General features: G+C 34.6%; 1 protein-coding gene across 1 annotated transcript in view; it reads right to left on the minus strand.

The window, feature by feature from the left end:
• jph1a (junctophilin 1a) overlaps positions 1-27,882 on the minus strand; it is a 65,044-nt gene that overhangs the window by 8,366 nt on the left and 28,796 nt on the right. Inside the window, exon 3 of the mRNA XM_067377338.1 lies at positions 14,677-14,795. Coding sequence (XP_067233439.1) covers positions 14,677-14,795 — 119 coding nt within the window. The remainder of the gene's footprint in view (positions 1-14,676; positions 14,796-27,882) is intronic.

Consider the following 27,882-nt stretch of genomic DNA (forward strand, 5'->3'; position numbering starts at 1 on the left):
TGGGCAGGTCAAAGTAGAAGTTCGTGGGCAGCCAGTGAAGACCAAATACAAATTAGTGCTGTCAAATTGATTAATCGCATCTAACATAAAAGTTTGTTTACAAAATATGTGTTTGTGTATGTGTATATATTCACCGATCAGGGATAACATTATGACCACTGACAGGTGAAGTGAAAAACACAGATTATCTCTTCATTACCACCTGTTAGTGGGTGTGATATATTAGGCAGGAAGTGAACATTTTGTCCTTAAAGTTGATGTGTTAGAAGCAGGAAAATTGGGCAACCATAAGGATTTGAGCGAGTTTGATAAGGGCCAAATTCTGATGGCAAGACAACTGGGTCAGAGCATCTGCAAAACTGCAGCTCTTGTGGGGTGTTCCCGGTCTGCAGTGGTCAGTATCAAAAGTGGTCCAAGGAAGGAACCGGCGACAGGGGGGGCCAAGACTCATTGATGCATGTGGGGAGCGAAGGCTGGCCTTTTTTGCGAATGGGGACCAGACCAGTCAGGGTGCGCATGCTGACCTCTGTCAACCGCTGAAAGTGCCAACAGTGGGCACGTGATCATCAGAACTGGACTGCGGAACAATGGAAGAAGGTGGCCTGGTCTAATGAAGCACGTTTTCTTTTACATCATGTGGATGGCCGGATGCATTTCCATCACTTACTTGGGGAACACGTGGTACCAGGATGCACTATGGGAAGAAGGCAAGCTGGCGGAGGCAGTGTGAGGCTTTGGGCAATGTTCTGCTGGAAAACACTGGGTTACTTTGTTACTTTGACACGTACCACCTACCTAAGCATTGTCGCACACCCTTTCATGGAAACAATATTCCCTGGTGGCTCTGGCCTCTTTCAGCAGGATAATGCGCCCTGACACAAAGCAAAAATGGTTCAGGAATGGTTTGAGGAGCACAACAACGAGTTTGAGGAGTTGACTTGTCCTCCAAATTCCCCAGATCTCAATCCAATCGAGCATCTGTTGGATGTGCTGAACAAACAAGTCTGATCCATGGAGGCTCCACCTCGCAAATTACAGGACTTGAAGGATCTGTTTATAACATCTTGGTGCCAGATAACACAGCACACCTTCAGGGGTCTAGTGGAGTTCATGCCTTGACGGGTCAGGGCTGTTTTGGCAGCAATAGGGGGACCAAAACAATATTAGGAAGGTGGTTGTAATGTTATGCCTGATCCGTGTATATATACACATGTATTATGTAAACACAAACTTTTATGTTAGATGCGATTAATCGATTTGACAGCACTAATCTTAGGCCATCAGGGGGCCATACTTTTAAATTGCTATATATATAATCGCCCATTCACCACTATAGAAGTTTACCCAGCTATGCTGACTTCCGCTTCTGAGAACCCTGGAAATACGAAAGGGTCAATAGGAACCTTCTCAAGTCTATTGTGTAGAATAGAAGCCACTCTATGTAATGTGTGCAAATAGTTCTGATTCCCAACAAAACCCTCAGTTCACTCTGCCACCCTGTCAATGAAAACTCTTAGTCCATCTAGATTAACCTGCGAGCATGTGCACTGCAAGCATAATTCACTGCCAAACACACAAGCCTGTTCTTCTGTCATTTACAGAAGACACAGATCTTCTGATCAATTAATTTGTTAAACTGCTTAGATAATAACAAGCAAAACTATGAATGACGCAATGCTGAGTTTGCATAATAGAGCTTTCCGGGAAAATCACAAGGCTCCAACTAGCTTAAGCCCAAACAATTTAACTGCAGTTTAATTCACTTGACATCTCTGGCATCCATGATGTCCAGCTTCAAAGAGTGAGAGGGCATTCTTAATGTTTAAAAGGCTTAAAGTATCTTCTGAACATAATTTCTCACAATAACTTGATAAGAGCTCATGATTTGGAGGGTCCATTCTGTTTCTTTCTGTCTGAACAGAACTTCTGTCACAAGTTCCTGGCAGTGTCTGTGTTATTTACTGGACTAAAGGGACCATGGTAGTGCACTGCAAGCGTAATTCACTGCCAAACACATAAGCCTGCTCTTATCTATCTACTCATATGACCAGCTATTAACTAACTAAAGTATAAAGTAGAATAAGTAGAAGTTAACTGTTCTTAAAAATGATAGATAACACATACTAATGAAAGAAAATATGTATCTAATAACATTAAGACTGATTTGGTCATATGATGTCTCATGTTACAAGCCTTTGTGTAGAGTGTTATTCTCTAACCAACGCCAAGAACTGTTAATCTTGTAGTTGCGGAACAACTTAAAAATAAAGTCCACATAATGCTCTAAGATTGCTTTGATCTCTCTTTAATCCTCAAGTAAGATTCTGAAAGTGGAAGACCGCTACCCTGGGCTGGCACCATACAGTAAAATACTGTATTTTATGTAAACAAAACATTAAATATAATGCACTTGAGCAATTTTAATAAAAATCATCTTAATAATATACCATCATGCATCACTATAAAATTAACAAACATAGGAACTAGCCCATTGAACAATGAAGACTGAAAAACGCACAATATGGCATTAGACCAGTGATTCCCAACCATGTACAACAATGCAAAAGATTAAGAAAAAAAAAAAATTATATTAAAAAAAAAATATATATATATATATAATATTATTAAAGCAGTCAAAACATTAAAATAATTTACACAGATGAATAAAGATTAATCAATTTAAATCAATCCAAAACAAGAGTGGGTGTGCTACAGGGATATATGAGAGGTAAATATCAGATATAAAATAAATACAAAATATTTATTTGTTATTAGATGAAACAAAAAAAATTCTAAGGCACTCACATGGTTAAGGATAAAAGACTTTTAATAAATTGGGCTAAACCATTAAACATTAACACGTTTATTAGAGTTTATTAGAAATATTTATTAAGAAAAATTATTAGAGGCCTTTAACGCTTAACCACGTGAGTGTTCAAATGTTGTTGTTTCATCTGAAAATGTTGTCGTTTCAATAACAACTTAATATTTTGTACAAATAAATATGATAATTACAAAACATTATGTAGGGTACTGCAATTTGTGTGCATGAGGAATATAAGTTGACTGTGCATTTTTATAATGACTTTCATTTACATCAGTGATCATGCTAAATCAAATGCAGTGTTAAGTGAGTTAAAATCATTTTTTTAGTATCACTGAGATACTTGCAAAGTATAGATAAACCAGCAGAGAGAGAAAACCAACAATCAAGTGCTTTTTAATAGGGGTGGGAATCTTTTGGAATCTCATGATTCGATTCATAATGATTCTTGGGGTCATGATTCGATTCAAAATCTGTCTGTCCAGCTGCTGAACTGCTCTCCCGAGTGACTTTCGCCTCCTTTAACCCGACAACATCACATCATTAATAAATATTTAGAAAATAAATTTTCAAAATTTGTGAATGATTTAAATCGGCAGAAGATAGAATTGCAATTCATATGTGAATCTTTTTTCCCCCACCCCTACTTTTAATAAACAGCAACCATATCCGCTTAAGTCATGACGTAAGGAACGCCATTTCCGGGTCCAAGCCTCGACTCGTTTCACTTGAGAATGCCATCTCAACGTCCGTTTATGATCGCTATTTATTCATAATAAACATTTAACATTTTAAAGGTAAACATTTAAAATACTTAAAGTCTACACAACAGTCTCCATGCTCACAGCGTTACAGATATTAATATTTTAACGATTTATAAAAGATGAATCACTGTTTGGCCATCTGGAATTTTGGTATGGAGATAAAGGTTATGATTATAATATTTTTGGTAGCATCGTGTGTGTATATTAGCACTGTTTGTTGTTTTCTTGTGGTATGAGATAGAGCGTTTGGACTCGGAAGCGCTGCCGCGTGACGTCAGACTTAACAACCGAATAACATTCCACATGAACACAACGTTAACACACGACGAAGCTTTGAGGAGAACTTAGGGCTTAAAGGATTAGTTCACTTTTAAATAAAATGTTTCCTGATAATTTACTCACCCCCATGTCATCCAAGATGTTCATGTCTTTCTTTCTTAAGTCGAAAAGAAATTAAGGTTTTTGATGAAAACATTCCAGGATTTTTCTCCTTATAGTGGACTTCAATGTTCTCCAAAAAGTTACAGTTTCAGTGCAGCTTAAAAGTTTTTTTTATTAATTTTATTTAAAAGTGGACTAATCCTTTAAATACATCAGGAGGTTAATCAACAGAAATACAGACAGGTGCATAACATGATCAGAAATCATGGAAACAAACAAGGATCGGTAACACATGTTGTGTTCACGACATAGTAATTGCCGTAAATAAAGCTCAGTATGCGGTCGAATCTCTCTCGCGGTACTTTGATGTCATACACTGATCGGTCTCCATAGTGCCGCTTTAAGTTGAACACATCTTAAATCTTCAGTGGAGAGGTGGTACAGCAGCCACAAGTCATAACTCTCATGCCCATGCCCAGTGTGCATGAACGGTCATGTGACATGCGTTTTCGGTCATGTTGTGTAGTTGCCTGGCAAGTCCAGAATGATATATCTTCTACAAGATATATCAGTCTGGTCAGTCCGCCCTCCGTCGCTCCTCGAGTCAACGCAAACCGTACCGTGCAATCAGATTCGTTTATTTCAGTGACGCAAACAGCGTCACTCTAGTGCGGCGAACGTCCCTTCAACAAAGATTGCGCACGGGAGACCCGAGAGTTTGTTCTATTCAGCCGTGAATTCAGTTTTAAATGACCAAAAACACATTAATTATTTACTTTTCGCTGTTGACTCTCTTGTCGCTTTGCTAACGTCATATCCGCCCTTCTCTGATTGGTTTACTCCGCTTCCTGATTGCTCGGATTTGCTCCGCCCTAGAAATCGAATTGATTCAATGGCCGACCAGACTCATCCGCTGGTACAGTGGTGAGGCTGGATTTTCCAGGCAAGTAGTGTAGATGGAGATAATTTCTGAAATGCCATTTAAAATGAAAATGCACTAGTGTAAACGTATCTGTGACAATACTATTAGAGTTTTTATTAATATTTGTAATCCATTTTCATTTCTTGTGTTTTCATTTTAATTTTAGTTAAAGTTTTAGTAATTTTGTTTTGTGTTTTTGTCATTTTTAATAGTTTTAATTACAATCTATTTTAGGTACTTTAGTACTTCAGGTTAAACTAAATAAAATAAGAAAAATGTTGCCTTGACAACTAGCTGAAATAAAATACGTTTTTAAAAATATTCATGTTTTATTTTAATTTCAAGCGATGAAAATGTTTTTTATGGTTTTAGTTTTAGTTAACTATAATAACCCTGGTTAAAATACACAACTTTCTTGATTCATTTTGGGGTACTTGACTCGAGTGTTGCTGATAGGGCTATAGAGGTACGCAAGACAAAAAAGTTGGGAAACACTGCAGTAGGCAAAACTGTGTTACTTGAAGTATAATCAGAATGCATAAACCAAATCACTACAAATGCATTACAAACATATAGGGCTGAAAAATGAAGGGCAATATAAAAGCAATCCCATAGGTTTATAAGAATATTATGTTTTTTTGTGTTGTCCACAGACCGCCATAATGGATAATCCTGGCCATATTCCAGCCCCATTAGACAGGCCTATGGGAAAGCTAGCTCCATTTAAATCCTCTGGAGCATTGCATCCTCGCCAACCTTAAATTAGACCGAGCGTCAATAACGAGAGGTATTCATTTGATAGTTGACGGGACAGAAAGACCTCATCTTCTAAGGTTGTGCCGGAGTTACGCAATCACATCCGCTGCCTTTGTAGATTAGATTATGGCACATGTGCAGTGAAGTTATGAATACAATTTCATTATTTTTGTCTTGTTTTCCCCCAAAAAATACCTAAACACCCAAGATACAATGATTTTTAACTAAATTCCAAAATTTTTAAGCACAATTGTGTACCATAATAAGACATTGTTTTAGATATTATATCTTCAAATAATCTTAAAAAAAAAAAAAAAAATTTTGGCCTTAAGGTAAGAAATATAAACTTAATTTAAGATATATATACTTTAAACACAAGGCTTAATATTTCAAGTAAATTTAACTTGTTTTAAGGATGCTTAGAAATGTGTTTAAACAAGACAAAAATACTGCTTAAGAAATTAAGAAAGAAAAAAAGCAATTTTTAAAACAGATAATAATTAAATAAAAATAATAATGGAAATTACCTTAAAAGAAGATCTACAACAACATGAGACATCGAGATGTATAATGAGAACTGTCGTGTGGCCATGTGAAATTCAACTCCAAAAATAAGTGGTGGCAATAGAACCTCAAAATCAGCATGTTTGACAAAGATCCAAAGGCCTCTCTTATGACATGAGAAGGATTATGAAATCTTTTCACTCACAGTTAAGAGACACAAGTCAATTACCCAATACTCAATTAAAGTGGTACCATTGTTTCAACCTGCAATATATCAAATTCAGAGACGCTACAATGCAGCACAAACAAGCCTAGCCATGCAATCAACCTTAAAGTTTTGTTTATTATCTACATTGTCAAGAATATTAATAGGCTCTCTAACCCAATAAAAGGAGCTATCTCTCTTGATGGGCCATGTGATACAGGGCCCAGAGGCTTTTGAATTTATTAAGCACTTCATAAATTCATGCCAACGGAGTCTCGTGTGTATTTAAGAGTCATGCCATAATGTATTTCATAATGACAGACATCTGATGGAATAGTCCTGACTGATTTATAGTCGATCTATGTATATTTATCTTTTACTGTAGCGACCTTCTCCCAACACTAAATCAAATCATCTATTATTTTCTTAATAGACGATCCTTGTCTTCTTATAGAAAAATTCATTTGTGTGTATATATATATATATATATATATATATATATATATATATATATATATATATATATTTATTTATTTATTTATTACGGAAGAGGATTAGGGCCAAGCAATAATAAAAAAATAAAACCATCTCGAGATTAAAGTTGTTAAATTTAGAGAAAAAACTCGTTAACTTTCGAGAAAAAAGTTTAAATAAAATGTTGAGAATAAACTCGTTAAATTACGAGAAAAAAAATCGTTAAATTTTGAGAAAAATGTCGAGATAAAATGTTGAGAATAAACTCGTTAAATTACGAGAAAAAACTCGTTAAATTTCGAGAAAAAAGTCGAGATAAAATGTTAATAAAGTCATTAAATTACGAGAAAAAAACTCATTAAATTTCGAGAAAAATGTCGAGATAAAATGTTGAGAACAAATTCGTTAAATTATGAGAAAAATGTCGTTAAATTTCGAAAAAAAAGTCGAGATAAAATGTTGAGAATAAACTCATTAAATTTTGAGAAAAAAGTTGTTAAATTACGAGAACAAATTCGTTAAATTATGACTTTTTTCTCGTAATTTAATGACTTTATTCTCATAATTTAATGAGTTTATTCTCAACATTTTATCTCGAATTTTTTCTCGAAATTTAACAACTTTAATCTCGAGATGGTTTTACTTTTTTATTATTGCTTGGCCCTAATCCTCTTCCGTAATATATATATATATATATATATATATATATATATATATATATATATATATATATATATATATATCTCTCATAAAAATTACAATAAATATATTATTATATTATAATATTTATAAATTATTAAATAAATATATTATATATCTATTTTATATGTAGCATATATATATATATATATATATATATATATATATATATATATATATATATATATATATATATATATATATATATATATATATATAATATAGTTTATTTTGCTTATACAAGAAACCATCGCAATTGTGGGATAAATAAATATATTTATAATTATAATTTTCTTCCTTACTACATGTACTTTCCTTCTTTTACAATAATAATTCTTATATTTGTATAAAATTATATCTGTATTTACTTACACATGAATTCATTTTGTTTATAAACAGTCTGAACTGTAAGATAAATAAGAAAATACATATGTGACCCAGGACCACAAAACCAGTCATAAGTTCAAGTTCAAAATTTCAAAAGTTCAAAATTGAGACTTATATATAATAAGCTTCCCATTGATGTATGGTTTGTTAGGATAGGATAATATTTGGTCGAGATACAACTGAAAATCTTTTGAAAAGAATCTGAGGGTGCAAAAAAAAATAAAATAAAAAATCAAAATCTCGAGAAAATCACCTTTAAAGTTGACCAAATGAAGTCCTTAGCAATGCATATCCACGCACAATTTTTTTTGATATATTTACAGTAGGAAATTTACAAAATATCTTCATGGAACATGATCTTTACTTAATATCCTAATGATTTTTGGCATAAAAGAAAAATCGATAATTTTGACCCATACAATGTATTGTTGTCCATTGCTACAAATATAAATGTGCAACTTAAAACTGGTTTTGTGGTCCAGGGTCACATGTACATTATTTATTTATAATAATATATGTCACAATCTGAGCCATCAAGGTTGTACTGAAATGGCATAAATAAAGAGAGAAATAGATTTGGGGGTCATGAGGTCAGGGAACCAGCTGGCCTCTGTGCACCTTGCATTGAGGAGATGGGCAATGATTGGGTGATTTAAAGAGAGGTGGGAAGAGGAGGTGCAGTCAGAGTTCAAACGTCTGACTGAAGGAATGGACAGCTGCAGTTAGAACCCTGCTTGCTGTCCTGCCATTCCAACTATCCCTCCGTTAGCTCCCCGTAAAGGACACACTCGCTCCAAATATAGCACAATTAACGTCACTCTATAAACCTTGTCGGGTAGACCATTGCAAATGGGGCCTAAAGACAACCATGGCGACAGTGCAGCGTTTTTTCCTGATGTGTTACAAAGGCATACTTAACCTCTGCACTAATCTGCCATAAGCCAGAAATGTCAATTACGAGTGCTAGTGCTTACTCTTCTGAGCGTGATGTTTGAGAGCTAGTGGGAGAACAAGGCACCGCTGGGGATCAGGCGGATCAGGCCAGATCATATCAGAAAGCCACTTTGTTTTCATACGACACTTCAAATTGAAGTAGGTTTGTTTCTACTATGAAAACATCATATTATAAAACACAATATTATAAAAAACAAATCTGAGCTGCAGTTGAAACCACTGTTAAACAGATATTTTAACATACGGAGCCCTGCACATGACATGCATGAAAAAAAAATTAAAATGTGCGCATGATTTACTTTTCCCTCGATTTACTGAATCGTGCGCACATTTTAGTAAATCGAGGGAACAAATTAGTAAATCGTGCGCATGATTTAGCCTACTATTTTTTTCCTGCATGTCATGTCCGGGGCTCCGTAAACACACAACCATACATCAGCAAAATTTGATATTATTGTGCAAAGTTGCTGCATTGCTTGGAAATGTTTTTGAAAGTCTCTTTTGCTCACCAAGGCTATATTTATTTTAGCATAAATACAATAAAAACAGCAGTATTGTGAAATATTATTACAATTTAAAAGAACCACTTTCTATTTTAATACATTTTTCAAATATAATTTATTCCTGTGATACAAAACTGAATTTTCAGCAACATTACTCCAGTCTTCATTGTCATATGGTCTTCAGAAATTCTAATATGATGATTTTGTGCTCAAGAAACCTTTCTTATTATTATCAATGATGAAAACAGTTTTGCTGCTTTATATTTTTGTGAAAACTTTGATATATTATTTTCCAACATTCTTTGATGAATAGAAAGTTATAAAACTATAAATATATACAATTATTTGAAATATAAATGTTTTGTAAAATTATAAATGTCACTTTTGATCAATTTAATGCATTCTAACTGAATAAAAGTATTAATTTCTTTCAAAAACGATCTTACTAACCCCAAACTTTTGATGCGTATGTAAATATTTTTTCGTCATATCATCGATGCCAACATTTCAAACAATCAGCAGCTCAAGGCTCTGCATTGTAGTGATTCTAACAGTTTAAGTGAGTTTTCATTTCATATCATCACTAATAACACCTCTTACCCCTACGATAGTAAAATCACTATATACAGCTATTTATGTCTTACAGATAAATCTAAAAGCAAAATCTTATCAGCAACCAACAAATCTATATAATATTTGGCATTATCTAAGTAGGTGTGCGGTACATGTATTCGTCCCGAACCGTCACAGTACAGCCGTCACGGTTCGGTGCATACAGTCAGATGACGAATACAGTCAATCACAGGCGATCCACACTCCAGAATCCAGAAAGGGGCGCATGCAGAAATGCAATGCTGTTTGCTAACCGCCACAACAGGAAAAAGAGCAGAAGAAGAAGTGATGATCTATGCACCAACCCAAATCAAGTGTTCAGATGGCACGCGAGAGCTTGCTAGTAGCCTATACGCTGAGTTTCGATTAATTTTTGTGACGTGCTCCACAAGCTTCACAGAAAGGAAACTGGGACGGCAGAAAGCGGCATCCTGTTTGATTTCTTTATTTTATAAAAGTATTTTAAGTTTTTAAGTATTTTAAATTTAAGGCAGAAAAATACTACAGAAGTGTAAAAACTAATCTCTACAAGTTTTATTTTTCATTACATTTTCAATACATTTTGCTTTTTATCAGCCCTACAAAAATATGACCCCTGCAAGAGTGCAATCTGTTTATTGCTTAGTTCTTAATACACTAAAGGAGGCTGTACTGTACCAAGTACCTTAGGGGGGACTAAATGCCACTAGGTGGAACAAACTGTAATTTGCACTACTGTATGTTCAAAATAAATGAATAGAAAACTAGATGCTTTTTCCTGTTTTACAGAACTCGTACTGAACCGTGACTTCTCTGTTCCTTCACCCCCCCTATTATCTAGCACATTTGAAGACAATAACAGTGTTTGATGTTACACTAAAAGTGTTGTTTAACTGGATGCAGTGTTGGTTTAAGTAGACTCGGTGGATGTTTACTTGGAAAGAAGATGAATGATATGGGGGAAATAAATGTTTGTGAAGCCTAAGGATCGCGAATGAGCAAACAGAACCAGGAAACGCCCAGGAATTTCTAATTAACATAGAAACATATGGGCAGCATATTGCATACGAGGTCTGTAAAAGAAACCACACCTACATAAACACACAGAGCTACTAACACAGAGTGCTACCACTTGTACTCATGAAATGTGAATGTCTGGTTAGTTTTAGCATGCGGGGTATGCGCTGAAAACGTATCATATTAAATAAACACATGACAGTTCTGACCTCAAGTGTGTTAGTCATTAAATCTAGTGGCACTTATTATAGGCTCATTAACAAATTATATCCTCCCTTGGATTAATCTGAACTATCGGAAGCGCTACTATCAAAATAAACCCGTCTGTTTGAATGAATCTAGTTGGATACATCATGTCTACAGTGATCTGAATTCTATTTATCAACAAAAATGTATAAGTATTATTATTTTTTGGGTAACACTAAGTTCATTAGTTAACATTAGTTAACATGAACTAATAATGAACTGCACTTCTACAGCATTTATTCATCTTTGTTAATGTTAATTTCAACATTTACTAATACATTATTAAAATCTTGTTAACATTAGTTAATGCACTGTGAACTAATATGAACAAACAATGAACAACTGTATTTTCATTAACTAACTTTAACGAAGATTAGTAAATACAGTAACTAATGCATTGCTCATGGTTAGTTCATGTTAGTTAATACATTAACTAATGTTTAACTAATGAACCTTATTGTAAAGTTATCATTTTTTGATTTAAAGGTGCCATCGAACGTTTTTTTACAAGATGTAATATAAGGTGTCCCCTGAATGTGTCTGTGAAGTTTCAGCTCAAAATACCCCATAGATTTTTTTTTAATTAATTGTTTTAACTGCCTATTTTGTGGCATCATTAAATATGCGCCGATTCATGCTGCGGCCCCTTTAAATCTCGTGCTCCCCGCCCATGGAGCTCGCGCTTGCCTTTAGCAGCATAAACAAAGTTCACACAGCTAATATAACCCTCAAAATGGATCTTTACAAAGTGTTCGTCATGCATGCTGCATTCATACATCGGATTATGTGAGTATTGTATTTATTTGGATGTTTACATTTGATGAGTTTTAAAGTGCTCCATGGCTAATGGCTAATGCTACACTGTTGGAGAGATTTAGAAAGAATGAAGTTGCGTTTATGAATTATACAGACTGCAAGAGTTTAATTAAGAAAATAACAACGGCTCTTGTCTCAGTGAATACAGTGAGAAACGATGGTAACTTTAACCACATTTAACAGTACATTAGCAACATGCTAACAAAACATTTAGAAAGACAGTTTACAAATATCACTAAAAATATCATGATATCATGGATCATGTCAGTTATTATTGCTCCATCTGCCTTTTTTCGCTATTGTTCTTGCTTGCTTAGCTAGTCTGATGATTCAGCTGTGCACATCCAGACGTTAATACTGGCTGCCCTTGTCTAATGCATTGATCATGGGCTGGCATATGCAAATATTAGGGTTGTACACCCCGACTGTTACGTAACGTAAGATTCGCCTGTTTTTTGGAGGTCTTTTAAACAAATAAGATATATATAAGAAGGAGGAAACAATGGAGTTTGAGACTCACTGTCTGTCATTTCCATGTACTGAACTCTTGTTATTCAACTATGCCAAGATAAATTAATTTTTTAATTCTAGGGCACCTTTAAATATATTACATAAACTACCATTCAAAAGTTTGGGGTCAATAGGGTTTGGGGTCTGCAAGGATGCATTAAATTAATCAAAAGTGACCATAAAATATTTAGAATGTCACAAAAGATTTCTATTTCAAATAAAGGCTGTTATTTAAAAAAAAAATATCTCTATTAAGTTTTTTTCAAAATTGATAATAATAAGAAATGTTTCTTGAGCACCAGATCAGCACATTAAAATTATTTCTGAAAGATCATGTGACACTGAAAACTGTTCAGTTTTGCATCACAGGAATAAATTACATTTTAAAATATTTTAAAATAGAAAACAGTTGTTTAAAATTGTAATAATATTTCACAATATTACTGTTTTTCCCGTATTTTCTTTCTCAAATAAAAGCAGCCTCGGTAAGCATAAGAGACTTTCCGTGCACAGAAAGAGTGTACTTCATTTTCAATAGAAACAATCTAATGTTACAAATTCTTACAAAACCAGTTTCACTTAATCTCTGAACAAGCCGGAATCAGGTAGTGTTTCTAACAGTCTGGCATTAGATTTCACAAATAATGGATTTTGTGGTTTGATGACAAAAAGGGGGTAAATAACCTCACTCAGAGAGTAAAAATAACTGGTAGAACAAAAAGTAAGCTCTGAGCAGATCTGAGCAACCTCCGAAACAGCTCAGTTTAATTAAGATATTATCTCCCAAATGGCAAAGATTTCCCATGTACCTGTTAAAACACGACTCATTTGCACAGTCACAGCCTGTCCAACATGTGTCTCCTCTTGAAGGTGATTTCCAGTTATAGATCTGCAGAAGGCTATGTACCACCCCCCCTTGTGAGTTTGACCTTTCTCCCTTGACCTCACTGTGCTTTATGTGTTTGGGTGGGGTTTGCTTCTGAAAACTGAGAAGTGTTTCTGGGACCTTTTCCATGGGAGGTGAGCGGCACAATTGAGCTGTAATTTGACATGCCCACTTCTTATCTGAATACGCTTACTGATAGCAATGTGCCGTACACACGACACACTCAACAAGCCTTACATTCCTCATCCAGAGAACATTCTCGGTTTGATATGGACGACATTCTTTGGCTGCTGTCTGAAATATTTCCAAAGGGAACTAGAACAATCACTGAGGAACAGTCAGCTAATATTAGTGGTCTGTTATGCTGAGTAATAAACTTTGTTTTTTTTTAGGATTGCCAATGTAGGAGGCTCACTGTGCACAATTAATGATGTTGTGGAATATTCTTAGCAAGAAATCTCTCGAAGAAGTTCCAGATGCCAAAAGATTAGACTTTACTGAACAAAACAACAAAGCCGAGATGCCAGCTGATCATCTGACTATCCCATTACAAATTCTCATTCTTATACCTTTTCTATTATCATCTATTAGCGTGTTTTTGGGTTCTTTCCCAGGGTTTAACCCATCCCATTTGTTTACCACAATTAATTATCAGTCCTTCAGACTTCTTTTTAACAGTGGGATCCAGCCAACTATTTATCAAGAACATGTACATTACATGTAAACAGCTTGATTAATGAGTGTACCATTCAGTGATTGATGGATATTTTCTCCACTGTATATCATTCTGTGTATACCATTGCTGAGATGAGACAAGATATAGTATAAAATAGATTAAAATAGATTAATAATATCCTTTTGGAAATGGTCATGTCACAGCCTTGAGTACATTAACACATGACTGCCAATATTTACATATTAACTCCCTGATAAATGTCAATCATAACAGAGATCAGAAATCTTAAAGGTACAGTAGCAAAACAGCCTGATAAGCTCTCAGGTTCAGAGTGAGCCTGGAAAAATATGTCATTTCACTGCCAAAAAAACTGGCTGATCAACTTGATTAGCCAGGAAAAAACATTCATGTCTTGTCTCTTTTGTTTCTACCCTCAACATTGCTCCAGTGAGCTAGTTTTATGTGGTGTGTGGTTATAATCTGGTGACTTTCATCACAAATATTTGATTTGTTTCTAGGGTGTGTATGGGAAAATAAAAAGTTTCTTCTGTATAACTGTACCTGGTTGATGGAAGCTTGGAGATAATTCATAAGCCACAGTTCTGGCTAAGTCGGATTCCTGACATGCTGCAAGTGCGGCTTGGTCTGCTGCTTCACTCTTAGTCCTTGCGTGGGCCGTCCTGCACACACACAGCAGAGAAAGTGAAAAAAAATTGTGAAAAATGAATGACATACATCATTAAAATACAAAAAAAATATAGAGAGTGTGTATATATATAAATATATACACTGCGTTCCAAATTATTATGCAAGTGACATATCAGTAAGATTTCAGTACAATAAACATTCAGATTTTAGTTTTTCTAAGAAAATGTTTGTTTGTTTATTTATCCATGTCTTTTTAGATAATTGGTATCAATCTCAGACAAAATAATTTGCCAGGTCTATGGAAACCCTACTTAGAGGTTGTTCCACATTATTAAGCAAGTCACAGTTCTCATGCAATATGGGGACAAAGAAAGATCTTTCTGAAGATGAAAAGCATGAAATGGTGCAATGTTGTGCAAAAGGCATGAAAACAATTAATATTGTGTGAAACTGAATGGAGATTATCGAATTATCTTAAGATTTGTGAGTGATTTAGAGCACAGCAGAACTCGGTCAGATAAAGGCTTATTAATGAAAGTTCCTATCAAAAAAATGTATTGTATTAAAAGGGTAGCTATAAAAAAAGCCAGTGTTGAGCAGCAAACAGGTATTTGAAGCTGCTGGTGTCTCTGGAGTCTCAAGAAGCTCTCCATGCAGGCTGGCAGTTGTGCATAAAGATGCATTTTAGACACCACTAACCAAACCTCACAAAGAGAAACATTTACAGTGGGTGTAAATGCAAATGAGCTGATGCTCCCGACCCCCTTTCAAGAAGAGGGTGGGGCTTCATGCAACAAACAAACAGGACAATCTCACGCACTGAAAACTGTCGTCAGCGGTGTTCGGTCTTATATGTTCGAACCGGAGTTAGACAATGATGCCTACAGAGCCAGAGAATAAATGCTGCAAGGATAGTTTAGTTTAATTATAGTTGTGATCTTGCTTTTATCCACTATTAGTACAAGCCTGTTGTTGCAGACCCTGTCTGAATGATGGCCAAAATTTTACTAATGATTTTTATGAAGTTTACTGTACATCACACAAAAGATGAAGCGTCCATTTTCACTCCAGAAAATCACAGTAAGAGCTGAATAAAACACATTAGAAATGCGCATTACAGTCCTATCCATAAACTCTCTCTCTTCCTTATATTAATATACACAGTGATCAAATTACTGTGTATATTAATTATAACTAGCAGTAAACAAATATATACAGACCTTATGCCTTTGGGGGGGTGCTTAATAAACTGGTAAACTTTTTATCCATTAAACAACTCCGATGAACTATAATAAAGTGTGTGCTCTCCCTTTCATTACTGCCGTAACCAGTAACGCTCTGGAGTACATGAAGACTGTTATGTTCACTTTTATATTCAACAACAAAACACCTCAATCGCTTACGAGACATTGCTACAGCTGCTCCCGCCTGGAAAAAATGGCGGACAGTGTACAGCTTGCTCAGGGCGGGGTATATGCTAATACGGCAGAGTCCGTCAACAGTAGTGGGCGGGCTTGTACAAAATGACATCACTTTGCCCAGAATCTGTGAACAGCTTGTTCTGAGACACTGCTTATGATTTATGGGGATTAAAAAAAGAGGAGAGGTTGGATTTTTATCACTGTAGGGTAGTTGTGTACACACACTGCCAACACACATTTATGTTCAAACACCATGTAAAAATGAATTTTCCATAATGGGTGCCCTTTAAAGTGTATGTGAGTGAGCATTTCTTTGAATGAGTGGTTTGCTGAATGTGCTTGGGTTGTTGAAACATAAATGCATTATCTTTTGTACTGATGTGGCCTGCCTTTAGCTGAGTATAGTGATGGAGGGAGGCAGAGGGAAGCTGTGCGTATGTGCACATGTGTGCACACATGTATCTGTGTGTATGGAGGGGTGGAGGATTCCTCTGCCTAAATAGTACTATGGGGTGTGCTGACCCCCCTGTTTTTGTCAAATCCAAATCCTGCTTTTACAAATGGATGGAGACAAAGCATTTAATCTGGTCAGAAGGCACAGTCCACAGGAACACATCGCTCTTACTCAGCAGACATAAGTAATGGGTAGAACACTAAGACCTGTATTCCAATAAATAAATAAACAAACAAACAAATTTACAAAATAAAACTAAAAATTATATATATATATATATATATATATATATATATATACACACACACATACACACACATATACACATATATATACTGTATATATATATATACTATAAAAATATACATATTTGCCTGAAACATAATCACGCACTGTTCACTGTTTGCCAGAGGAGAACTGCCCCCCGACTGATGCCCCCCTGGTTTCTCCCAGGATTTTTTCCTCCATTTTTATCACCTGCTTGTCACCTGTTGGGTTCCTTGCCGCTGTTGCCTCTGGCTTGCTTAGTTGGGGACACTTGATATTCAACAATGTTTTTGATCTGCCTGCATTGACACCATTGTATGCAAACTACATTAATAACGATTGATTTTTACAACGGAATGAATCAATACTAAACTTTGTTAAGCTGGACAATGACACCATTTTCTTTAAGAGCTGCTGTGCAGCCAAAATTATTTACCTGTTATCACTGTAAAGCTACTTTGACACAATCTGCATTGTAAAAAGTGCTATGTAAATAAAGGTTACTTTTGACATTATATATATTAGGGGTGTAATGGTACACAAAATGACGGTTCGGTACGTACCTCAGTTTTGAAGTTACGGTTCGGTACGGGTTCGGTACAGTAGGGTGAGAAAGCAAACCTTTTTTTTTTTTCTTTTTTTATTAAACAGGGGTTTACTGAACAAACTGTGTCTCTGTCTTTAAATGAATGCAGTTATAATTGAAATTTCTTAAGGATAAAAAAATCTCTGCTAATGCTGTAAACTATATATGGGAGCCCTTACTTGCACATTGCTATAATATTAAAGGTCACAACAAAGCCTTAAAATTCAGTTGCTATTTATTTTCAGATATAATCATCAACACTCAAATAATAATAATTAAAAAATGTATGTAAACATGTACATTGCACATTGCATTCACTTCTATATCTATTTATAAAATTATGTTCCTCCAAATCGTTGTTGAAATATAATAATTTACACAGTGGCTGTCAAAACTTGTTTTCATGATGGATTTATTTGAACATATATTAAATAATTAAGATGGTTAAGTAAAATATAATTAATATATAGGCTAATATAGGGCATATACAAACCCGATTCCAAAAAAGTTGGGACACTGTACAAATTGTGAATAAAAAAGGAATGCAATAATTTACAAATCTCATAAACTTATATTTTTTTCAAAATAGAATATAGATAACATATCAAATGTTGAAAGTGAGACATTTTGAAATGTCATGGCAAATATTGGCTCATTTTGGATTTCATGAGAGCTACACATTCCAAAAAAGTTGGGACAGGTAGCAATAAGAGGCCGGAAAAGTTAAATGTACATACAAGGATCTTCAGGCCCTTAGACGGCACTGCATCACATACAGGAATGCTACTGTAATGGAAATCACAACATGGGCTCAGGAATACTTCCAGAAAACATTGTCATGAACACAATCCACCGTGCCATTCGCTGTTGCTAGCTAAAACTCTTTAGGTCAAAAAAGAAGCCATATCTAAACATGATCCAGAAGCGCAGGTGTTTTCTCTAGGCCAAGACTAATTTAAAATGGACTGTGGCAAAGTGGAAAACTGTTCTGTGGTCAGACGAATCAAAATTTGAAGTTCTTTTCGGAAAACTGGGATGCCATGTCATCCGGACTAAAGAGGACATGTACAACCCAAGTTGTTATCAGCGCTCAGTTCAGAAGCCTGCATCTCTGATGGTATGGGGTTGCATGAGTGTGTGTGGCATGGGCAACTTACACATCTGGAAAGGCACCATCAATGCTGAAAAGTATATCCAAGTTCTAGAACAACATATGCTCTTTCAGGGAAGACCTTGCATTTTCCAACATGACAATGCCAGACCACATACTGCATCAATTACAACATCATGGCTGTGTAGAAGAAGGATCCGGGTAGAAAACATTTGGCGCATCATAAAGAGGAAGATGCGACAAAGAAGACCTAAGACAGTATTAGAAGCCTGTATTAGACAAGAATGGGACAACATTCCTATTCCTAAACTTGAGCAACTTGTCTCCTCAGTCCCCAGACGTTTGCAAACTGTTAAAGAAGAGGGGATGCCACACAGTGGTAAACATGGCCTTGTCCCAACTTTTTTGAGATGTATTGATGCCATGAAATTTAAAATCAACTTATTTTTCCCTTAAAATGATACATTTTCTCAGTTTAAACATTTGAGATGTGATCTATGTTGTATTCTGAATAAAATATTGAAATTTGAAACTTCCACATCACTGCATTCTGATTTTATTCACAATTTGTACAGTGTCCCAACTTTTTTGGAATCGGGTTTGTATTTAGCGAAATAGATCATTTTTCTAGCAAACTTACAAGCTGTTGACACTGAATGGTATTTCTGAGGTAAATGCAATATTACATGACATATTGTTTACAAGCTGTCTTATTGACGTCTTTCCACGGTTGAAACACTGATTGAGCGATTACATGAGATATGATATGTTTCAGTAATATGTACTGTATCTTTCAACATACCTTCAGATCTTCATTAATGTTCATTCTGTAACTAGTAATGAAGAGGAAGAGATGATCGCGTTCACTCGCGCTGCCGTTTGATCTGAGGCGCCTATACAGCATCTGTTATGCCACATCAAAAAGCGTCAAAACTGCATTTTTTGTTTGAATTTCGTGATAAAATCGACAGAATATGAAAGACGACACTTTCTTTCTTATCGAATGTAACAAAAGACAGAGCTTATTGTGATTATTAGTGGTTAATGCTTGTTAAAAGTGCTTATGCTACAATGCATTACCATGTGCGCCCCCTTCTGGAATGGAGTGTTGCCTGTGACTGACTGTATTCATCGTCTAACTGCATGAACCCCTAATAAATAAATATATATATATATATATATATATATATATATATATATATATATATATATCTGTATAAATATATATATATATATATATATATATATATATATATATTGTTTTTATAGTGTGTATATATATGGTTGAGATCTGAAGATCTGAAACTAGTGGAAACGTGTAAGATTACAAGGGTCTTTTTCTCAAGAAAAAAAGCAAAGTTCTCCATATGTGTCAAGGCGAAATAATAATGAACATAGGAAAGGATCATGAAGTAAAGTAGCACATAAAAAGTAAACATCACACACACACACACACACACAAAGAGATCATGATAGGCTTGGCCTCCAGACGGCTTTAATGAAGCACGCATCATGCTGAAACACAAGCTTAGTTATCAAGAGGTGACCTGCTTCTCAAATCCCTTCAAAACCCCCAACGTGCTGCAACACACACTGTTTTCATCTTCTCACAGAACGGCCAGATTGAGTCTGTACAGCGTATGCATTAGGCATCAGGGATTTTACCCCGTCGGTTCAGAGCTATTACTATAACTATTATGCAACCCAGCATCAAAAGCACAAAATAAACTCTAAAATGCAGGGGATTAGTCCAACTTGATGCTTCTGTGAGAACTATCTCCAAATATGAGTCAAGTCAAGATGCTCCAGCAGAATAGGATGACTGAAATACAGTCAAATCAAAATTTATTCAGACACCTTGAACATTTCATTCATTAATACAGTTTATTCACTATAGTTTAAAAAATGGTAATAAAATATGAAAGATTTCAGAGTGTCAGAAAAAAATAATCTTAATTATGTCAGCAAAATATGGTCAGGTCAAAGTGTCTGAATAATTTTTGGTTCCAAATTATCAATTTTACTGGTAGTCCACTGTATGAAGAATTTTTGGGTATAATATGTCACAGTTTACTTTATTTTGCTATCCTCACTTACATAAATTAACTATTGTGTCCTTCACCCACTAACATATTAAAAATATAAAAAATGTCTGAATAATTTTTGGTTTGATTGTAAATTGTTTTACAAAAGCTTTTAATTCCCCATATAGTATCAATCAGTTTGTTCCTGTGACTATGATGGATTGAGATGTTTACAGCTTCGTTAAACCCTTCTTAGACAAAGTGCAGGTCTGTTTTAATCATCAACCATATTTCAAATGCAAGAGGCCAGATGCTTTGGGATAGTCTGGCTGCCAGTGCAAAAATAGCTTATCATTGGGGGACAAAGAGGTGCTTTCTGCCCAGCTTCAGATTCTGACACACTTCGACCTCTATTTCCGATTGTCACATAATAACGATCATTGTAGAGTCCTCATGTAGACAGTGTGAAGCATGCAAAGCAAGTGATAAAGTGTGAGGGATGCATCTAGATGCATCTATTTGGGATATAAGAAAGACTGTGAGGTCATGGAGGCCACACTGACAGAATCTAGAAGCTCATGGCATTCAATAAGGCTCAGTAAGCAAATCCATAACACATTTTTATAATAAATACACTATGCAAAGAAATTCTTAACAGTAAAACCTCAATAAAGTATAACAGATAAACTATCTGTATACACTACCAATCAAAAGTCAAGATTTATTTTTTGAAAGAAATGAATACTTTTATTCACATGATGCATTAAATTGATAGTATAGACATTTATAATGTTACAAAAGATTTCTATTTCAAACTGTTTTTAATTTTCTATTCAAAGAATCTTAAAAAAAATGTATTGCGGTTTCCACAAATATATTGAGCAGCACAACTGTTTTCAATATTGATAATAATAAATGTTTCTTGAGATGCAAATCAGCATATTAGAATGATTTCTGAAGGATCATGTGACACTGAAGACTGGAATAATGATGCTGAAAATTCAGTTTTGCATTACAGAAATAAATTGCATTTTAAAATGTATTAAAATAGAAAATGGTTATTTTAAATTGTAATAATATTTCAAATTATTACTGCTTTTATGATATTTTTGATCAAATAAATGCAGCATCTGTGAGCAAAAGAGACATTAAAAACAGGGTTCAGTGGAGTCCGAAATTCTGACAGCACTATTTCATATTTATTAAAGAATTTAAAATTTTCCCCCCCATCAACATTAATTGAAAAATTAATATGAATTTCAGAATATTTTGGTATTTGGTATATATATACATATAAATATACATATTATTCATTTTTTCATTTTATTGAAATTCTAAAATTTTATTATATATATATATATATATATATATATATATATATATATATATATATATATATATATATATATATATATATATATATATATATATAAATATCGTTTAAATTAATATTTATATTATTTGCATGCTTAATTACACTCTAAAAAATCCCCCAAAAATAGGCGCAATGTACTGTATTCATTTAACTGTTTTAATGTTTCCATATTTATTCATTTTTTTACAGATGTTTTACCAGTATTTAGAATTTTGCACTTCTTTGAGTTGTGTTTTAGGGTTAACGGAAATGTCCATAAAATTACTGGATAATGTCCAGGTAATGAGCTGCCAGTACTTTTTCCGTTATTGCGCAGTGTATATTTTCATTCCCGATTTTCAATGTGGTCTCAAAGACTCAACTGTACATATACTGCAGCATTCAAAGAATTATAGAATGAGACACTAACCATTAAAAATCCGTCTCATATTTCATATACTCCCTATATTCAAAAAGCATCAGTTTCTGTGTGTACCTTCAAGACCTCTGGGTATTTAAAACCTCGGAATGCATCTCTGCACCCCTCTAATTTTAATGGTGCACTTGAATTTCACCCCCTCTCTGTGACCTCCTTTCAGGCCAGAGCCGGGACAAATGAGCGTCTATGTGCCTGCGGGATTGGCTGGTCCTCCCTCAGGCCACTGGCCCACATTGAGATGAGTTAACATGGCTGATCTGAAACCAGTTTTGCTAGTTTTCATACAAAGCTTAAGATAAGGATTCTGGTACCACAGGCTGCCTCCTGATCACAGCAAAAGGTTCATTTCCACCCGGAGCTATTTGCGGAATCTCTGCTACATTTGCTGACACGGTTTTGCTATGAGCCGGTGCTGGCAATTGGTACAGTATGTGCCCACCTCTCTCTCTCAGTGACCTTCTCCCTCCCACATTTCCTCAGTTATACAGAAGATATTTGCATTTTATTCAACAAGCCAAAATCTACCCCTAAGATGTTTACATGGTACACAGACAGAAATCAAACTCTGGGTCTCTGGTGATGAATCATAACAAAGACCTGAGTATTATGTATTTGAATAACTAATAAAGAGGGAGGTTTTGGTTATATCACTTTGAATAACAAATCCCTTAAGGCTATGAAAAGGGCTGGTGAAGCACTGGATAAACAGTAAAGGGATAGTTCACACAAACAGAAAAATAAATGAATTATTTACTCACCATCATGTTGTTCCAAACCTTTATGACTTTCTTTCCTCCATGAAACACAAATCTTTTCATACAGGTCTTTTCCATACAGTTAATTGACCACATCTGATAATTGCCCCAAAAAAGACCCATACAAGTAGCATAAATACATGTTTAAATGTATGTGGTCAATATGTTTTTTTTTTTTTTAAAGACAAAAAAATGCTGCAAGGGCACATTAAATTGATCAAAATTCACATGAAAGGTGCAATATGTAATATTTTCTGTCCGCTAGAGGTCGCTAGAGGCGTAGGCGTAGCTTGATGACGCTAAGTTTGAGCGAGGAATCTTGGGACATGTGGTCTTCACATCACAGCCGGTGGAAATAATTGGGATAGGACTTGGGAAGAAATCATGTTCATGGATGCGATTATTAACGTTACTGTAGTATGAAGTAGAGCAGGACCGAGTGTTGTGGGAGATGAACGAGGACACTGGAGCGATTGCACAACACACGCCTCATGAGCAGCGGAACTTTTATTATGACACAGTCGCCGGCGTCGCTTCTGCTTTTCCGGTCATGAGTATGAGGTAACACAGCTCTGTTTATCATATTAGATACATTTCAGTGTGTTGAAAATGTTTTAACCCTACTCTGTGCGTTTGCTCATCGGCTGCTGTGAGACACTTGTTTGAGACACTCTGCAGTAAGCTAGATCGATTTTACAATATCATATTAAATGCTGGATGGCTTGTGTTGATAAATGGCATGCAATTAATTTTAAAATGTATTGTATGATGGAGAAAATGCTGTATTACTGTTACTAAAAATAAAGCTGCATCTGATTATGTTATGTTAGCTACTTCACAAAATAGTGTTTTTCTCTGAGGCATGGTAAAGCATGGTACTCACTAAAAAGTAAAGAAAATTAGATTTAAACAATAAGACTAAACGTGTTGAGCTATATAACAATAATTAGTTTTCTGTCTATAAATCAAAACATGTAAATATTAAAGTGTCTTTGGTGTTTCCATGGTTTCTACAAAACCGGAAACCAAGGGTAACGCGGGTATGGGGCAATTGACAGGCGACTCCTCACATGTCCCGGAGCCTTGGTTAAAATTGCAATTTTCTCACGATTTACAAATAGTTGGAAAAATTTGGGATATTGTAAGTACTCAAGTGAACAAAATATATAACACTGGCCTAGTGGTTTTTTGATATTTTACTGCAAAATTCTTACATATTGCACCTTTAAAGACACTTATAATGTTACAAAAGATTTCTCTTTCTATTTCAAATAAAATGCAGTTTTGAACTTTCATCAAAGAATCCTGAAAGAACTATGGTTTCCACAAAAATATTAAGCAACACAACTATTTTGAACATTGATAATAATGATGAAAGTTTCTTGAGCAGCAAATCAGCATATAAGAATGATTTTTGAAGGATCATGTGTCACTAATGACTGGAGTAATAATGGCTAATAACTGACCCCAAGCTTTTGAACAGTAGTGAATCCATATCAAATCTTCTCAAGTCAAATGACAGCTTTGTCTAATGACACATTTAGTTCTTATTCATTGAGAACCACTGTGACCAAATCGTGAAGTCATTAAGTTTAACATGAATCAGGTTAATATATTAGACTAAAGGTTTGTTTATGAATTGGACTAATCCAATTCTTGAGTTCAACTCACTGATTCTATGATTCAGTTAACAGCTCACTGAATGGGAAGATTATCAGTGAATAATTGAGTCAGTTCTTCACAAAAAAATTGTGATATAGAGCAATTTATGTTGTTTTTTGGTGTTTATTGCCATTTTTGAAACCTGACATGAAGCTTTTCCATGTCACGGAAAATAAATACCCAAGTGCAGATTCTTCAAAAAGATTTTTTTTTTTGTTTGTTTTCCACAAAAAAATAAAAATAAAAATAAATAAATCATATAAAATAAAAGTGTTCAGAATGACCTGAGCATGAGTAAATGATGAGAGAAAATGATTTTGAAATTATATTACGATACAGGTAGTATAAAAGCACATTAAGCACATAGACTGAGTGGAATACCCTTCAAATAATCAGTCAGATGTTGAAATGTAGCATTTAGCATGCTTAAAATTGTATACAATTAGCACAATGCTTTAACATACATGCAGCGTCTGATGCCGGACTCCCAGCAGGTGGGAATGTGGAATCACGCTGACATAATTAATGGCTTGCTGAAATAAATAACAAAACATAATCATTTATCCAAGCTGTGTTGATTTACAAATGAGTTGAGGAACAAAATGGTACGCAGAACAACCTACATAAACACTGATGACAAGAACACAGTCAGCTATTGTAAACATGAAGATGTTAATGCTTTGGCATTCTGTCAGTCTTATATATTCAATCTAGAAAAAGATCTACAGCAGAACAAAACAGATCCTAATATTTATCTAGTATGAAGCGAGAGAAGACTTTCAGAATGAGATAAAAGCACTGGCATTGAGTGATACAAAAAAAGAGGCTATAATAATTTATGATGGTACTGGTAGACATTCTTGGTTTATGATATTTTGGTGGGCAAAACAGTGTGAACTCGTCCAACAGAATCGCATATTCCACCTCAGCCAACTTGTCACTCAAATTTCACTACCGGGCCGAATAAATTAGCACATTTCAGAATTTCCGACATGGCTGAAATTAGAAATGAAACCTGGTTTTCTGTTGCAGGCAAATTCATTCTCAGGTTAGTGAGCTGTTCAGCACGTACATATCCCATAAAGTCTAAAGAGTCAACATCTATTCAGCATCCATTAAGCATAGACAGATGTTTGGCAGGGAAAATAGCCAAAATCAGCTTTGATTAAATAGAAAATGCCCAGTGCATGGGCATTTCTGTCTGGATTAGCTCTTTAATCTCTTTTTGACATACTTACTTTGAGTGGCAGTCATTGACGATTTTAAGTATTCCAGATATCACCTGCTCACAATAACCCTGGACACTTGTGCTTGTATGAGTTTCAGTGTGACATCAAATGCAAAAAAGCCACATAAGATAAATACTAATGGGATTTTACTCATAGCAAACTTCAGCTGATTTTCTGCATGTTCTATTAACATCAGAAAGTGGAAGTAGCCTGTTTTTTTTAATTATTCTCAACAGTTTATAGTGACATCTGTGGATTCTTTAGAACATATTGCCTTGAAAAAATATGCCATCCATCCATCTTTGGGTCACAGGGGCTAGAGCCTAACCCAGCGTCTTGGACCACAGGCAGGTAAAGGATGGCCAGTCCATCACAGGGCTCAACAAATATTGAATATTGAACAAATATTCAAATGCCAAAATTAAATAAAATGCATGGCAGATCTCAGATCAGTGTGAAAAGTATTACATTTATGCCTCATAGGCTGCTGTCCTGTGTTGACCAGAGACATTTCAGAATATCACTTCGCAAAATACACCCACTAAAGTGAACATTATTTGATCTCCTGCTTAAAAAGTCTATGAAATCGCTTGATTAATAGTCTTTAATTTCAACACATCTATAATGCATGGGCTATGATTGGAATAGCATGCTAATCTTAATATGTCTGAAAATTATCATAATAATACGGAAGAGGATTAGGGCCAAGCAATAATAAAAAATTAAAACCATCTCGAGATTAAAGTTGTTAAATTTCGAGAAAAAAAATCATTAAATTTAGAGAAAAAAAGTCGACATAAAATGTTGAGAATAAAGTCATTAAATTACGAGAAAAAAGTTGTTAAATTACGAGAACAAATTCGTTTAATTATGAGAAAAAACTTGTTAAATTTTGAGAAAAAAGTCGAGATAAAATGTTGAGAATAAAGTCATAATTTAAAGAGTTTATTCTCAACATTTTATCTCAACTTTTTTCTTGAAATTTAATGACATTTTTCTCATAATTTAACAAATTTGTTCTTGTAATTTAACAACTTTTTTCTCGTAATTTAATGAGTTTATTCTCAACATTTTATCTCGACTTTTTTCTCGAAATTTAACAAGTTTTTTTTCTCGTAATTTAACATGTTTTTTCTCGTAATTTAACGAGTTTATTCTCAACATTTTATCGCGACTTTTTTCTCGAAATTTAACAAGTTTTTTCTCGAAATTTAACGAATTTTTTCTCGAAATTTAACAACTTTAATTTCGAGATGGTTTTATTTTTTATTATTGCTTGGCCCTAATCCTCTTCCGTATAATAATAATAATAATAATAATAATAATTTTTACTTATAAAGCACCTTTCCCAAGCTCAAGGTCACTGAAGGTCTTTAGCATATGTATACTTTGCACAGAATGCAAATTTCCTGTAAGGACAGAATAACCCAAATGAGCTACTACTAAACAAATGAACAGAGTGAGTGGAATACTGTATTCCATGTGCTTGACTTGACTTTCCATTTCCATGTGATGAACCAGAAGTAATGTCAGCCACAACATTAATATCTTTCTTTCATCTTGACTGATTATTTGGTTGAACTACCAGATGATAAGAAATTTTTTTACACAAAAATTTATAAAATTAGAAAATAACATGCCAAGTTAAGCATGACACTAATGCAGCTGTTTGAAAAGTCTGTTGTGACTATTGGCTACTGTTTCACTTAGTAGGCACTATGTAGTATACACTGTGCAGTAAGTTTTCCATTCTGAACATGATTTGCTACAGTATTTGGTGTGCCGAGTCCAAAAAATTGTATACTCTTTGAGAAGGT

This window comes from Chanodichthys erythropterus, chromosome 23 (genome assembly GCF_024489055.1).
Source record: "Chanodichthys erythropterus isolate Z2021 chromosome 23, ASM2448905v1, whole genome shotgun sequence".
In the NCBI taxonomy this organism is placed as follows: Eukaryota; Metazoa; Chordata; class Actinopteri; order Cypriniformes; family Xenocyprididae; genus Chanodichthys; species Chanodichthys erythropterus.